Source organism: Lissotriton vulgaris, chromosome 2_1, assembly GCF_964263255.1.
Source record: "Lissotriton vulgaris chromosome 2_1, aLisVul1.2, whole genome shotgun sequence".
NCBI classification, from domain to species: Eukaryota; Metazoa; Chordata; class Amphibia; order Caudata; family Salamandridae; genus Lissotriton; species Lissotriton vulgaris.
Genome location: NC_141687.1, coordinates 1,593,778,115 through 1,593,791,705, shown reverse-complemented (window position 1 = coordinate 1,593,791,705; position 13,591 = coordinate 1,593,778,115). Strand labels below are relative to the sequence as shown.

Genomic DNA, 13,591 nt, shown 5'->3' with positions numbered 1-13,591 from the left:
ACACCCTACTTATCACGTAATGTTTATGACTAATGCTTTTGATAGAGAGCACTAGAACTGAGAGGGGACAATGGCTTTGGTATTCTTGTCCCAAAATCAACAATAGCACTGAGCCATTCCTCGTCCTTGTGTAAGAGCAACTAAATATTAGCCTCCACTGTAGAGAAATCTCGGTTGTATGAAACATGATACAGTGAAATTATTAGCATATTGCAATGTGATACATTACAGGTAGAATGAAAATGATAAATTATATGGAAATGTTGTGCTAAGACAATATTGAGGGTGAATGCTGTGTTATCCAGGCATATTGGGAATTGATATTGATACCTTAGTTATTAGCTGATCCGGCAGGTTTTATCAGTTCACTTGAGCCAAAGGGTCCCTGCGGCTGTGATCAACGTTCTCCGCAGGATACCCTTCACTTTGTACTATTATGCCCCTTTTACTCATTGCCCAGGTGCCGTTTTTTAGTTAGTCTGCTGAAAAAAATCGAATTCAGGCATGCTACGGTGGCCCTCTTATATTTACAAATGGCCCAAGACCCCCTGACCCTACTTTCTATCACAAGCTTTTTAAGGCTAGTAGGTGAATTAGGAGAGACAAGAGGGATCTGCTGAAAGGAGTGCCCCCGTAACACGAGTAACATGTGGGGGTGGGAAGGGAGTTTTAATGAACTATAATTGGAATAGCTTCTGTACCCTTTTAAAAAAAAAGATGTGTATTACTGTCATTTTAAACTGTACTTTTATGGTGTTTTGGCATAATGCCGAATAAAGAAAATGATGTCGATGATGATGATATTGATACCATTTAATTGAAAGAAAGGTGTGGCTTACTCTATTTTCAGAAAGACTGACTCTTCAAATTTGACCTGATTGCATTTTGAACATTGCATCTCAAGAATTGATTGTTATGGTTGTGTCTAATATATGTGATTTGTAAATAGATTGTTTTCCTCTCTATTGGCACTTATATTATTGTGGTGGGTGATGAAAACAGTTTGGTATTGTGCACAATACATGTTATTTGCAAACATTTCTCCATCTGTGGGATTTACTGTACTGTATTATATTGGGATGTGTGATGAAAATGGCTCATCTTAAAACATAATTTGCTATAAATCTGAATTTGTGTGTTCTGATTAGGCTCAAGATTATTTGAATATCCTATTTACCTTTAAATGGTGGTAGAAAAAGCCATATCAAATCTAGTGTTTAAGAGTTGTCTTCCCCTGCCTCTAAAGAATTTGGTTTATGTTATTGTAACGATGCAAATGAGTCCTATTTTCAATGTGGAATATTATTTCGTCTGGTTCTTTTGTATGTGATGTCACAAAAAATATTTTCTGTATATGTATTGTAAATATTGTTTTGTCTATTTTTGTATATATTTTAGCCCGAAGATGTCCACATGAGGACGAAATGCTTCGCGATTATGAATTTTAAGAATTTGTATATCAATAAAGAATAAAAGAATCTTTGCATCTGCAATCAAATTCCGCCAGCACTTTTCTTTGATTGGGAAGACCTTGTCGAATTATATTTTTTGACTATTTTGTCAATAAGGTTTTTACAAATTATTATTCCCATGCCACTTATTTGAGTGCTGGGCCAACCTTTGTTTATTGTGTTAAAAAAGATGATGAGGTCATACAAGATGCATACAATTGATGTGGTCAACATTGAAGAGTCAACGAAGTTAAGAAAAGATTTTATAAAGTCGAGCTTCAGTTGTGAAGTCTCGGTTTGTAGGAAAGGGGCCAGTCATTTATGTGGCATGCGGAGATGTGAGAAGCACTCATCACCATTCTGGGCCTGAGTAGTAGTTCCTTGTAATATTCCGATCCGTGTGTAAACTCCTGTTTAATCATGAGTTGGAATTACTAGTTTAAAGGTATTTATCGCATCTGATAATTATCAAATGCCTTATATGCCTCAACCTTCGTTATAGTTCAGAAGGTCAAACCTGCTTAAATTCAACAAGGGAAAACATACAGTATTACCATATCATGCGGCTTTTGGTGCCTTAAACACCAAAATAAGCATGCAATCCCCCATGACCTAGGTTATTTATCAAACCTGATAATAAACGTACAATTTGATATTGTTATTTAACAGGGGAAATAAAGAATGCATTAGCTCTCAATCAGGCCCTCTCTGTAGCAGCCAGAGGTTCCAGAAGAGGGTCTTTTTCACTGGCGGCTTCTCGGCTAAGGCGGAGCACAGTCACCCCACTGCTCTGTCAGCAGTTCAAAAAGGAAAATTTAAATGATAATACCATAACGTTATTATCATTTCATTTTTCCCTCGTGACTCAGCTAGTTAGGGTGACGGTGGAATTGACTGTCACAGGAACAGGTGGAAGATTGGGGTGGGCACTCTTTTCAGTGTGCATGACTGTTTGGCCATTAACTTGGGACGAGCAAACCGTCATGATCGGCTGTATTGCACAGCTGGGTGGAGAACATGCACAGCCTCCCAGTATCTCTCTGAGCAGCGAACCACGGCGCTTAGACCAATCACAATGCTGCTGTAAAGCGGCGTCGTGATTGGCTAGGGGAGTTTGGGAGCCTTTGTGCTTCCTGGTTCCTGCTTCCTTCTCCTGTAGTCCTGGAGTCGACTGAACAGTGGCGGTGGGTCCATTGGGGGCATTGGGGCGTTGCCCCTCTAGCCACCGTCGTCACGTCAGGCATTTAAATAGATATGGTATGTGTGAGAGGAATCAAAAATAAATTATGTTATCCTAAGCGGCGAGCGCACTCACAGTCTAATGAGAGCCAGCTGTACCGGGACAACAAGCCCCGGAATCGGACATTGCGCAAGGGTGGGGGCGGGGCTGTGGGAGTGAGTGACAGCGCCGCCAGCTGAGCAGGAATAGCGCAGCAGGCAGCACTCTGTGTGCGCATTATGGACTAGTCATTTTTTACGACTTGCCCACGCATGCGCACACGCAGTAGTCCCTTCCCCCCTCCTCCTCTGCTGTAGCTCGCAAACAGGCAGAGACCCGGTCCCCTGGGTCTCATATGGGCAGTTTTCACCCTGCTCTTTATCCAATCCTGGCACAGCTGGCGATGTTAAGCTGCGCCAGGATTGGCTGAGTAATACACTGGCAGAGAGTTCAGCACTGGTGCCGCGCGAGGGTGGTGACTGTGCTAAGTATGGCACATGTGGCTTCGCACGTGACGCCACTGCGCCTGGCTTGCCACAACAACACGACTAGGCAGAGTCACGAGGAGAGTGTGTATACAGACTCTGACTCTGTAGTAGACCTGTCTTGACTCTGTGACCAGACCACTGCTTGTCGTGAGTCCTGCGGCGTCACGTGCCTGCCTGCTGCAGTCATCAGTATAGTGAGTGTTCATCTTCTTGTCTGTGACTGTGAAGTGCGTGGTGGCACAGGCACAGCATAATTTCCCCCAATCCGTTTGCATAATGCCTGCTAGAGTAGCTTGTAGTGCGCTGTGACATCATGAAGGTAAACCGGCGTATTTAGTATTAAAGTAAAATTGATAAAGTAAAACAACCAGTATAGAAGAAAACGTAGATGTAAATAATTTGTTATCATGGTTAGTACATTTGCTCCACTTTCCCAGTTTGCTCCGCGTCCGCCCCCTCCCAAAATAAGAGTGGGGCATCTCTCGTCTCGTGTCTGCCACTGGGGCCCTTGCAGCACTGTCTGCTACCCCACGGCAGCAGCCGCACCTCCTCCGCGTAGGGTAGTAGCACTGCTGCGCTCAGTGCTCATCAACTCCCCAACCTGCCAGCACTACCCCCTACAACCACTTAGCCTGCCTCTAGCGCAATATGAAGGGGGGAGATGTTCAAACAGTGCAGCAAGCACCTTCCCTAAAGTACAGCAAGCCCCGTGGCACTGATCCAAAAGCCTGCCCAATTAGATGCACTGGCAGCCAGTAAACCCTGATGTGGCAGCCACCCCTCAGTCACCCCCCCCCCCCCTCTCAGGAGCGAGGAGTAGGGGGACAAGAAGAGGCGAGAACCCATCTTCCAAAATACAGCAGACCACGTGGCAACGAGCCGAAGGTGATGTGCAGTCTGCCTTCGCCTCCATACTAACATGCTGGCCTGTGCAGAAGCCACCCACCCATAGAAGTTTTATGCCGCGCCAAGGCACTCACTGGCACATGGGAGCTGGGCAATGCACCTGTACTGTCTTCAAGTGCATGACACCCAAACGCATGGCAGTTGAACCTACTCTGCGTGTCTGGTGGAACCTAGCATCCGGCCCTAAACACACACGCTGCACTGTTCGTTGTGGGACTGTGTGGAGCGCTACGTCTAGTGCAGGCTACTCCAAGGAGAAGCTCACCAGCTACCTATAATAAGTAGCTCTCCTGTGTGCAACCGTGCCTCTTAAATTAGAGGCTATGGCTTTGTTAATTTAATATATGTGTACCAAAATCGAAAAGGGTGCATTCGAGATGAAAACGTATATTTTCATAAGTTGATATTTGGAGAACATGGTGGAATTTAAAATGCCTTAAGTCGGTACACTACAAATCGTACTAGTGCTTGGAAACTTTTAATTTGAAAATAATTGAATAAGACCACCAACCAACCATGAGTCATGACGACATAAACATCACCAACGAACAATCTATCTCAAGGCCACACACCAAAGCGCCACGAAGAAGGCATTTGCTGCTTGCAGCGCTCTTTGCTTTCCATACTCAAAGCATATATGAGACAAGCATTGGCATAGCCAATAGGTCTCGCTAGGCCTCGGAGGAGGCGCCCCTTAGGCTGGCACTTGACAGATTGATTTTGCCAGTTAGCTGCTAGCTAGGCCTCGGAGGGACGCGACCCGCCCCCCCCCCGCACCTCCTCCCCCCTCATTTTCATTTCACCCCGACTAGATATCTGCACGGTGCACGCACATATTTATTTATTTAATGCGATTTTATACACGAACTTTACCCAAAGGTGTCAGAACGCTTAACATAAGAACCAGTTGCAAAACATAGGACTAAGAAGGATTACATGCGTTACATAAAAGATACAATCAGAAAAAAATGCAAATGTACAAGATGTAGCCATCCTGCTGAGATATTGCAGGCCAGGCGCAGCCTTTGACTGAATTGTAGTGAGCGCGCTAGCGTGGTACGTCACGTGGCTACGTGACGTACGTTGACGTAGAGGCGCGGCAGGCGTAGCGCGGCATTCAGAGCGCGAGCAGGCTGGGCGTAGGACATGCTTAGCGCTCCTTGTATGTATGTACATGAATAAAGAGGTTGGCACCACTACCCGACTCCGAGAGTTATTGGGGGAAGAAAGTGCATCATCACAGTGGCGACGAGGGTGGGATACCGACCCACGACCCCCACCACGCAGACTACGAGAAGCACGGCGGAACGGAATGGTGGCGCAGGATGAACGAGGAAGGCCCGAAGGTACGCACAGCGACCCCACCCTCATAGGGCACAGCAAGGAGCGCAACGCAACCATCAGCAAGGAGAACAGAGCACCGAGAGCACAAATAGCGACGGTCGAAGAACCTTGAACAACCGAGGAAGGAAGCTAGTTACGGTCAAGGCCCACCGGCATACGCACTGGCTACTCCACCCGAACAGGAAAGGGCTGAAAGGAGCAGCCCTCCACCCTTGCTCAAGAAGGAAGAACGAAACGGTGCACCAGGGAGCCCGAGAAGCCTGGAAGGTACGCTGCCCGCAGCCCGGGCGGAGAAGATGAATGCACAAGCGGGCTACGCGATAGCGCCAGTCCAGTTCCTTCCCAGACCAGGGGAACCGCTCATGAAATGGGAGGACTGGAAGGAATACATAGACAATTTCATAGAAGTGATGGAAGACGAAAGCGAGGAGAAATTCAAGCCGCCGAGAAAGAAACGCATCCTGCTGCTAAATCTGGGCCCAGAAGGCCTAAGGATCTACAAAAGCTTGGTGCCGAAGAAGAGAGAGACAGAGGATGACGACGTGTATGCCCACGCGCTGGAAGACCTAGAAGAACACTTCAAACCCTCAGTGTGCGTCTCAGTAGACAGGTTTAACTTCCAGCAAAGGAAGCAACTACCCGGGGAAACGGTGGAAGAATATGTGGCGGCGTTGAAGAAACTGGCGGTCTCGTGCAAGTATGCCAACTGGGAAAGTGAATTCATAAAAGACCATGTGGTGATGCACACCACGTGCACGAGCGTGCAGGACAAGCTATGGGCCGCAGGGGACACCTCGCTCAAGGACGTGTTGGTGATAGTTAAAAGGGCTGAACTGGCACGAAGGTGTGCAGCGGCTACGAAGAAAGAGATCGTGCCCAGTGGAACGGTGAACAAAGTAGATGATGAAGAACACCACAAGGACAATCAGGCACGGAAACAGCCAGAAAAGGGTCCCGACAAATGGTGGAACAGCCCAGGCAACCCTGGCAAACAGGCCGGAAGTAGCAAACGGCCTTGCTACAGATGTGGCAGTTGGACGCACGAGGCGCACGACCGGAAGTGCCCCGCGCTTCGCGCCAAATGCATGTTCTGTGGAATAGTCGGCCATTTTGAAAAGGCGTGCAGGAAGAAGGCAGCCAAGAACGCCGTGAAGTTTGTGGCCCAAGCAGCGGAGGAGCCAGAAGAGGCAGCAGAGGAAGAGGTGATCACAGTCCTCTGCATCTACGACGAAATCTTAAGCATAAACGACCGAGGCCGTGGCACCGGCGGAAGAAGAACGATGAAACCAGTCTTGGAAATGAAGATCGGAGGTGTCAAAATCCAAGTGGTGGCAGACACCGGGTCGCCTTACACCATCATCCCCCGGAGCGTGTGGGAAGAGAAGTTTGCTCCGCGACTGGGCCCCGAGCTGGACAAGCTGGACATACGTCCCGTCACCTACAATGGTGATCGAATCCCCATGGCCGGGTGCAGGAAACTGAACTTCGAGTTCAGGGGCAGAGAGGCCAGATGCAAACTGTACGTCTCCGAGAAAGGTCCCTCCGTCCTAGGGTGGCTCGACCAAGGAGACCTGGGCATCAAGCTGGACCCGGGTGGCAAAGAACAGATATTAATGACGGAGCCGGAGGAAGCGCTGGACACGAATAAATGGAGGAAGGAGTTCCCAACGGTCTTTGGAGGTTCAGTGGGCAGGCTCGACAAATTTGCGCACAAGATCGTACTCAAAAAAGGAGCTGTACCGGTGGCACACAAGGTGAGAAACATCCCACTAGCGGTAAGGGACGACGTGAAGGAAGAACTACAACAGCTGGAGAAAAGAGGGATCATCGAGCCAATAGCATGTGCCGAATGGCTATCGCCGTTGGTGGTAGTGAAGAAACCGAATGGGAAGGTCCGTTTATGCGTGGACCTACGTGAGTTGAATAAAAACATAGTGGTGGAGAAGTTTCCCCTTCCCCGGATAGAGGAGATGCTGGCCAGCACAAGGGGTATTCAGTGGTACTCCACCATAGACTTAACTTCAGCGTATCACCAGATAGCCTTACACCCAGAGAGCCGCAGCCTAACATCCTTCATAACTCCCTTCGGATGCTATCGATTCCGCCGCATGCCGTTCGGACTAGCCTCGGCGGCTGCAGTGTTTCAAAAGCTCATGCATCAGCTGTTTCAGGACCTCAAGGGAGTGCAATACTTCCAGGACGATATATTGGTGATGGGCCAGGACAGGATGGACCACGACAGAAAGCTGGAGGCGGTGTTGGGCATCCTGGAAGGGAAGGGCCTCACAGCAGAATGGGCCAAGTGCCGGATAGGGATGGAGAAGGTAACGTACTTGGGCCATGAAATCAGTGCCCAAGGAGTGACTCCCAAGAGTGAAAATGTAAAGGCGATCTGCGACGCACCATCACCAGCTAACAAGGAGGAGGTCAGATCATTCCTGGGGATGGCGGAATACTATGGGAAATTCATTGAACATTTCGCCTCGAAAACTCACCATATGAGGCTGTCCACCCGAGAGAACAGCGAGTTCTGTTGGTCAGAGGAAGCTCAACGGGAATTTGAAGTGATAAAGAGTGAAGTGGCAGGGGCAATCCCACTGCAAGGGTTCGACCCCCAAGGAAGCACCATACTCACTACAGATGCGAGTGATAAAGGACTGGGGGCAGTCCTCATGCAAGACCGAGGCCAAGGGAGAGTCGAAACCATATGCTTCGCATCCCGCACCCTGAATGACACTGAAAAAAGATATAGTGTGATCGAAAAGGAAATGTTGGCGGTGGTGTGGGCCATGTCCCGGTTCCGGCGGTTCCTGTGGGGCACAAGGTTCCGGTTGAGGACCGATCACAAGCCCCTGCTCAAAGTGCTCACGTCGAGTGGACATGCGGAAGCGACACCGAGGATCTCGAAAATGTCGCTCAAATTAATGGAGTTCCGATATGATGTTGAACACATTCCAGGGAACAGGAACAAAGTGGCGGACTACCTGAGTAGGGCGGCAGCGATGGAGCCCAGTACAGAATGCCCCGAGGCGGGGGAAGAGTGGGTCGCACTCACCGAGGACCTCGAAGTATCCATCAGCAAACAGGAATGGAAAACGGCATATGACGGAGACCCGACCCTGGAGAAAGTGAAGGACTACATTGTAAGAGGCTGGCCGGACAAATGCAAATTAGAGCGTGGCCTTGTCCCCTACTTTGAGGTAAGAGAGGAACTATCTATGGATGACCAGGGCACATTTGTATACAGAGGGGAAAGAGTCATACCCCCGGCAACGATGACATCCAGATTGATGGACATGTTACACGAAGGCCACCTGGGAGCGGGAAAGTTGAAACTAAGGGCCAAGCAGAATTATTGGTGGCCAGGAATGGACATAAGAGCGGAAAGACACGTGAGAGAGTGCCCGAGGTGCCAGGGCGCGGACAAAACACTGAAACCATTGCGCCCTGCCCTGGGAAAGATTGCTCCTCCACAAAATCCGTGGGAGGAACTGTCCATAGACATTTTAGGGCCAGTGCTGAATGCACAAGGTATACAGAAATACATTTGTGTAATGGTGGATCGCTATTCAAAATGGCCGGAATTAAAGATCGAAGAAACAATGGACACTGAGAGGATAGTGAGCTTCATGGCGGAGACCTTCGTGAGAGAGGGCATCCCTAAGTGTGTCCTCAGTGACAATGGGCCCCAATTCCGCTCTGACAGATGGAACCAATTTATGCAAAGAAACGGAATAGTGTCAAAACACACATCCATATACCACCCGGCGGGGAATGGTTTGGTGGAGCGCTTCAATAGAGTCGTGATGGGCTCGATACAAGCGGCTATTGCAGACAACAAAGACTGGGAGGCGGAGATATGGCACATGGTGTGGGCGTATCGGATAACTCCCACGAACACGGGCTATAGCCCTTTCCAGATATTGAGGGGCCGGGAGCCGTTCACCCAAGACAACAGGATATGGAAGGACAGAGTCATTAAGAGTGAGTGGTCACCGGCAGTGGTGCAAGCCAATCTAAAGAAGGCACAAGCAGTGTATACCAAACACTACGATGCGAGGAGGAATGTAAAAGACACTGCCCTCGAAAAGGGGGAATGGGTGAGAGTAAGATTGCCCACACTACAGAAAAAGGGGGAAAGTAAGTACAGCAGGCCCCTGAGAGTTGTGGAAATCAAGGGCCGGGCGGCGTTGCTGAGCGATGGAAACGTGTGGTCGCAGGATCGCATGGCCAGGTGCAATAAAATACTCAACTGGAGAAGCAGAGGCAACTTGGAAGAGAGTGAGAGCAACAGTGACCACTCCAGTGACTATGGAGGTGAGGGCCCGGACTTTGGTGAAAGCAGTAATGAGGATCAAGAGGCAAGTGCAGAGTGTCAGCCGGAGGAAGACAGCAGTCGGAGTGTGCCTAGCACGGCTGCGCTAGAGAGTGGTCAAAGGGAAGAAGCAACGACTGCCAGTTCCCCGGTAAGACTGACGAGAAGGGGCAGGGCGGTGGTCCTGCCAGTGAGGTTCAGAGACTACGACATGAGTCAGGACTTGTTCACATAATTCGTTGGAAAAAAGGGAGATATGTAGTGAGCGCGCTAGCGTGGTACGTCACGTGGCTACGTGACGTACGTTGACGTAGAGGCGCGGCAGGCGTAGCGCGGCATTCAGAGCGCGAGCAGGCTGGGCGTAGGACATGCTTAGCGCTCCTTGTATGTATGTACATGAATAAAGAGGTTGGCACCACTACCCGACTCCGAGAGTTATTGGGGGAAGAAAGTGCATCATCACATGAATGTCAGCGCTGACAGCGCGGCTGTCCTGCCTGGGCATCTGACCCGGACTAACAAGGGACCCAGTTACTGGCAGCAGGTGAAGGAGAGCGCCAGGTCGGACAACGGGAGGGAAGGAGAAGAGAGAGGTTGGTACAGTGACAACTGTGTTTAATTCTGAATATTAAAGATAACGGGGTAGATGGAGCTCCCTTTGAGGAGGTCGTGCCGGCGCGAGCAGGTCTTTGCTGTCACCTCAGTCCAGGCTGACAAAAAGGCTTTTTCAGCACGTTTTGCAATTCTTCAATACTGAATAGGCTCTTTTATTCTTAAGATATTTGCTTGACGATTCCTTCTGCTCGAGGGTGGAGAAACGCACGCTGCAGTTTTCAGTTTCACAAACTAATTTCAATAACACATTGATAATGGCATGCTGCTGTGTAGTAATATAGTATGTAACGATTGCATTGTGTTTTTACCTTGATGACTGTTTTATTCTTCGTATTATTCAAAATAAAGGTTATTTGAACTAGCAGATAGACTTCACCTTTATGTAAATGTTGAGAACGTCATGTCCTATTTGCAGGGTCGATGTCTCAGTGCTGTGTTTTAAGCTGACGTAGCACATGCCTTTGATTAGTATATTGGTCTTGGAAAAACTTTTCAGCGTTTTTTTGCTATGGCATTGAATGACTTTATTCTGGAAGGGTAGGTTGGTAATAGGCCTGAGAATCTGTGTCCTGTACTCTGCTGTCTGCTAATCATCTACCATTAATTTAGGCTTATTGTGAGTCAGTTTCCAAATATTATTTTGCCGTTTTAAAGGTGCAGTCTAACTTTATATGTTTTACTCATTTCTATTGAGTAGATCTGTTCGTTTTCCTCGTTGCATTACTGTCCGCACTTCATCTCAGTAAATGGAATGTTTACTTGTATGGTTCGTTAACTCTAATCAGGCTGCATGGGGCTGACTCTGGGCCTTTCTTGTGCATTAATTTTGTTCATTTTTTTTTCTTCTGAGTTGTTGTGTTGACATAAGATCTCGCACTTCTAAAGCTGCCATCTGCAGAAGGGCCGGCGCAGTCCAAAGTCCAAAGTAAACTTCAGAACCCCAGGTTTTGCTGCCCTTTGTTGCAAGCGTCTTCCCTGGCGCCATTGTGACCCAATGTGACCCCCATGTTGGCAAAAGCTTTCCTTTCAGTGTGACTTACAGTACCGCGATAACTTTACGCCCACCACTTTCAAATGTCACCAGCCGCCACTGCGACTGAATAGCCAAAGAGAACCAAGATGTGGCACCGGCCTGCAGGTAAGTGTTTTGTTTTTTCATTTACCCCACCCCATCCTCCCTCCCCACCACCCCTGTTAAGTAGCGGCCACCACTGGTCTTTTGTATTAAAAGAAGTGGGAGATGCAGCGTCTGTGACCAATTAATGATATCAAAGGCGACGGTGTTCAACAAAGAATGACGGTGATGCTAGCATAGAAAGGCTCAGTTTGCTAAAAAAAACAACACAGAGATCATTTGGGCCATGTGAATCACGCTGTGGGAATATTTAAGCACTGAATTGTGTAGATGCCTAAATACGATTAGTGTTATCAAAAGCTACTTTATTCACAGGTAAATTCAAAGCTGACGCTGATGGTAAGTAATGCCATAGTGTAAATGAAGGCGTCCAAAACGTGTAACTCAAATGCTCGTTACCGTAAAGGAGTACAACACAAAAATGTTTTTAACAGACTGGTGTCACGAACATGTGACATACATCAATGATATCTTCTATTTATTTTATTTAAGAGTACTTTATATATAACTCTCTGTATGCATGAATATATTTGCAAATTTTACAAAAGCTTTTTACCGATTACAGGTGATCAACATGGCCTCATTTGTACATGAATTAACGGGTCAAGTATTGTGAATTACCTTGAAGGCCATGTAATGTTATATTTCATTGATATTTTGAGGGATACATAAATTGTAATCAATAGACAGCAGCTAGACTCAGTGCCAGGAGTAATAAAGCATATAGTACTGAACAATACTTACAGCTACTCCTCTCCTTTCGAGCTCCAAGAAAACGACTTTGATTGGAATAGAAAATACCAAAGTGAGCTGGCACCCCCTTTCTTCAGTGTGGGAGGGGGTTATGATTTTGATGAAGGCATCCTGTGGACGAACCTTATCCTCGTCGTAGTGTTTGATCAAGTACTCTAAATAACCAGTCAGCAGAACAGATTTTTTTCTTAACGCTTTCATCGTGGTTTGTTTAAAGACCTAATAAAATCAATGGCACCGATTAGGGGGTACTAATGAGCGAATGGTCAAAAATAAAATACAAAATACAGTTTAATAAATCCTCAATATATGCTAGCAGTAAGGTCCTCAAATACCAAGAAAAAGGAAATGGTCAAATACTTTTCTTTTCAAATTTATGGAACAGAAAAAAGCTTAATCCGTATTATGTATCACATGTGTTACATTCGAAAATTTTGTAAATAATAAAGACTTTTAAAACACTTCACAGATAAAACGTCCTGAGTCATAAAACATTTAAAATAACCCTCCTTACTATCCTTTATTAAAAGCCTAAAACTAAATATCTTACGGTTTGAAAAATATGTTGGGGTTAACAAAAAAACGTACAGAAAAAAACGTCCTTACTGCCATCCAAAAAAAGAATAAAACAAAACATCTTTTTACGACTTAAAAAATCTTTCAAGATCATCAAACGGGTACAGCCAATATCAATGTCATTGAGTGACAAGGTTCATAAAAATGGGTGAACTTGATATTTAATATGATTTGTTGCAGCATATTATCGTTATTTTTATAGCGCACTAATCACCCGTGAGGGTTTCCAAGCCAGTGGCGTAACGAAATTTGAGGCCCCACCCCCCTGCAAAGTTCATGGAGGGGCCCCCCTCGCTCTGGACCCATTCAGGAGCTCTTAGGCCAGGGGGCAGTCACTCATGCACACTGCTGGTGGGGGCACTCAGGAGCTTGGGCCCCCCGCACCACTGGGTGTGCGGGGGCTATTGTTATGTTACTGGTGAGAGGATATGTGAATGAGTGGGTCTGGTAGCTCAGTGGACTGATGCATCAACTGTAGGGGCTTGTGTTTGAACTCAGTCATATATGCAACTTCCAGCGGGTCCAGTCAGACTTTCATCCTTCTGGTGGTCAATAAAATGAATACCATTGAGTTTGGTAACAATAAACATCTGTTATTCCATGCCAAGATACCCTTCTGCATAAACTTGTGCTTTACAAATACATGTTATGTGAGAGGATAAGTAAGTGAGAGGATAGCTACATGGGTGCATGAAAGGATGACAGAGTAAAGGTACATTTCAGAGGATGGCTGGATGGCAGAGTTAATGGAAATCTGAGGAAGAGTGAAAAGATGGTACAGTAAATAAA

The 13,591-nt window shown here is 47.0% G+C and overlaps 1 protein-coding gene across 3 annotated transcripts in view; it reads right to left on the bottom strand.

The window, feature by feature from the left end:
• Positions 1 to 13,591, bottom strand: part of KYNU (kynureninase) — a 940,604-nt gene that overhangs the window by 32,890 nt on the left and 894,123 nt on the right. For all 3 annotated transcript variants that reach the window (XM_086957469.1, XM_086957470.1, XM_086957471.1), the window contains one exon: positions 12,218 to 12,445. In XM_086957469.1, coding sequence (XP_086813595.1) covers positions 12,218 to 12,445 — 228 coding nt within the window. The remainder of the gene's footprint in view (positions 1 to 12,217; positions 12,446 to 13,591) is intronic.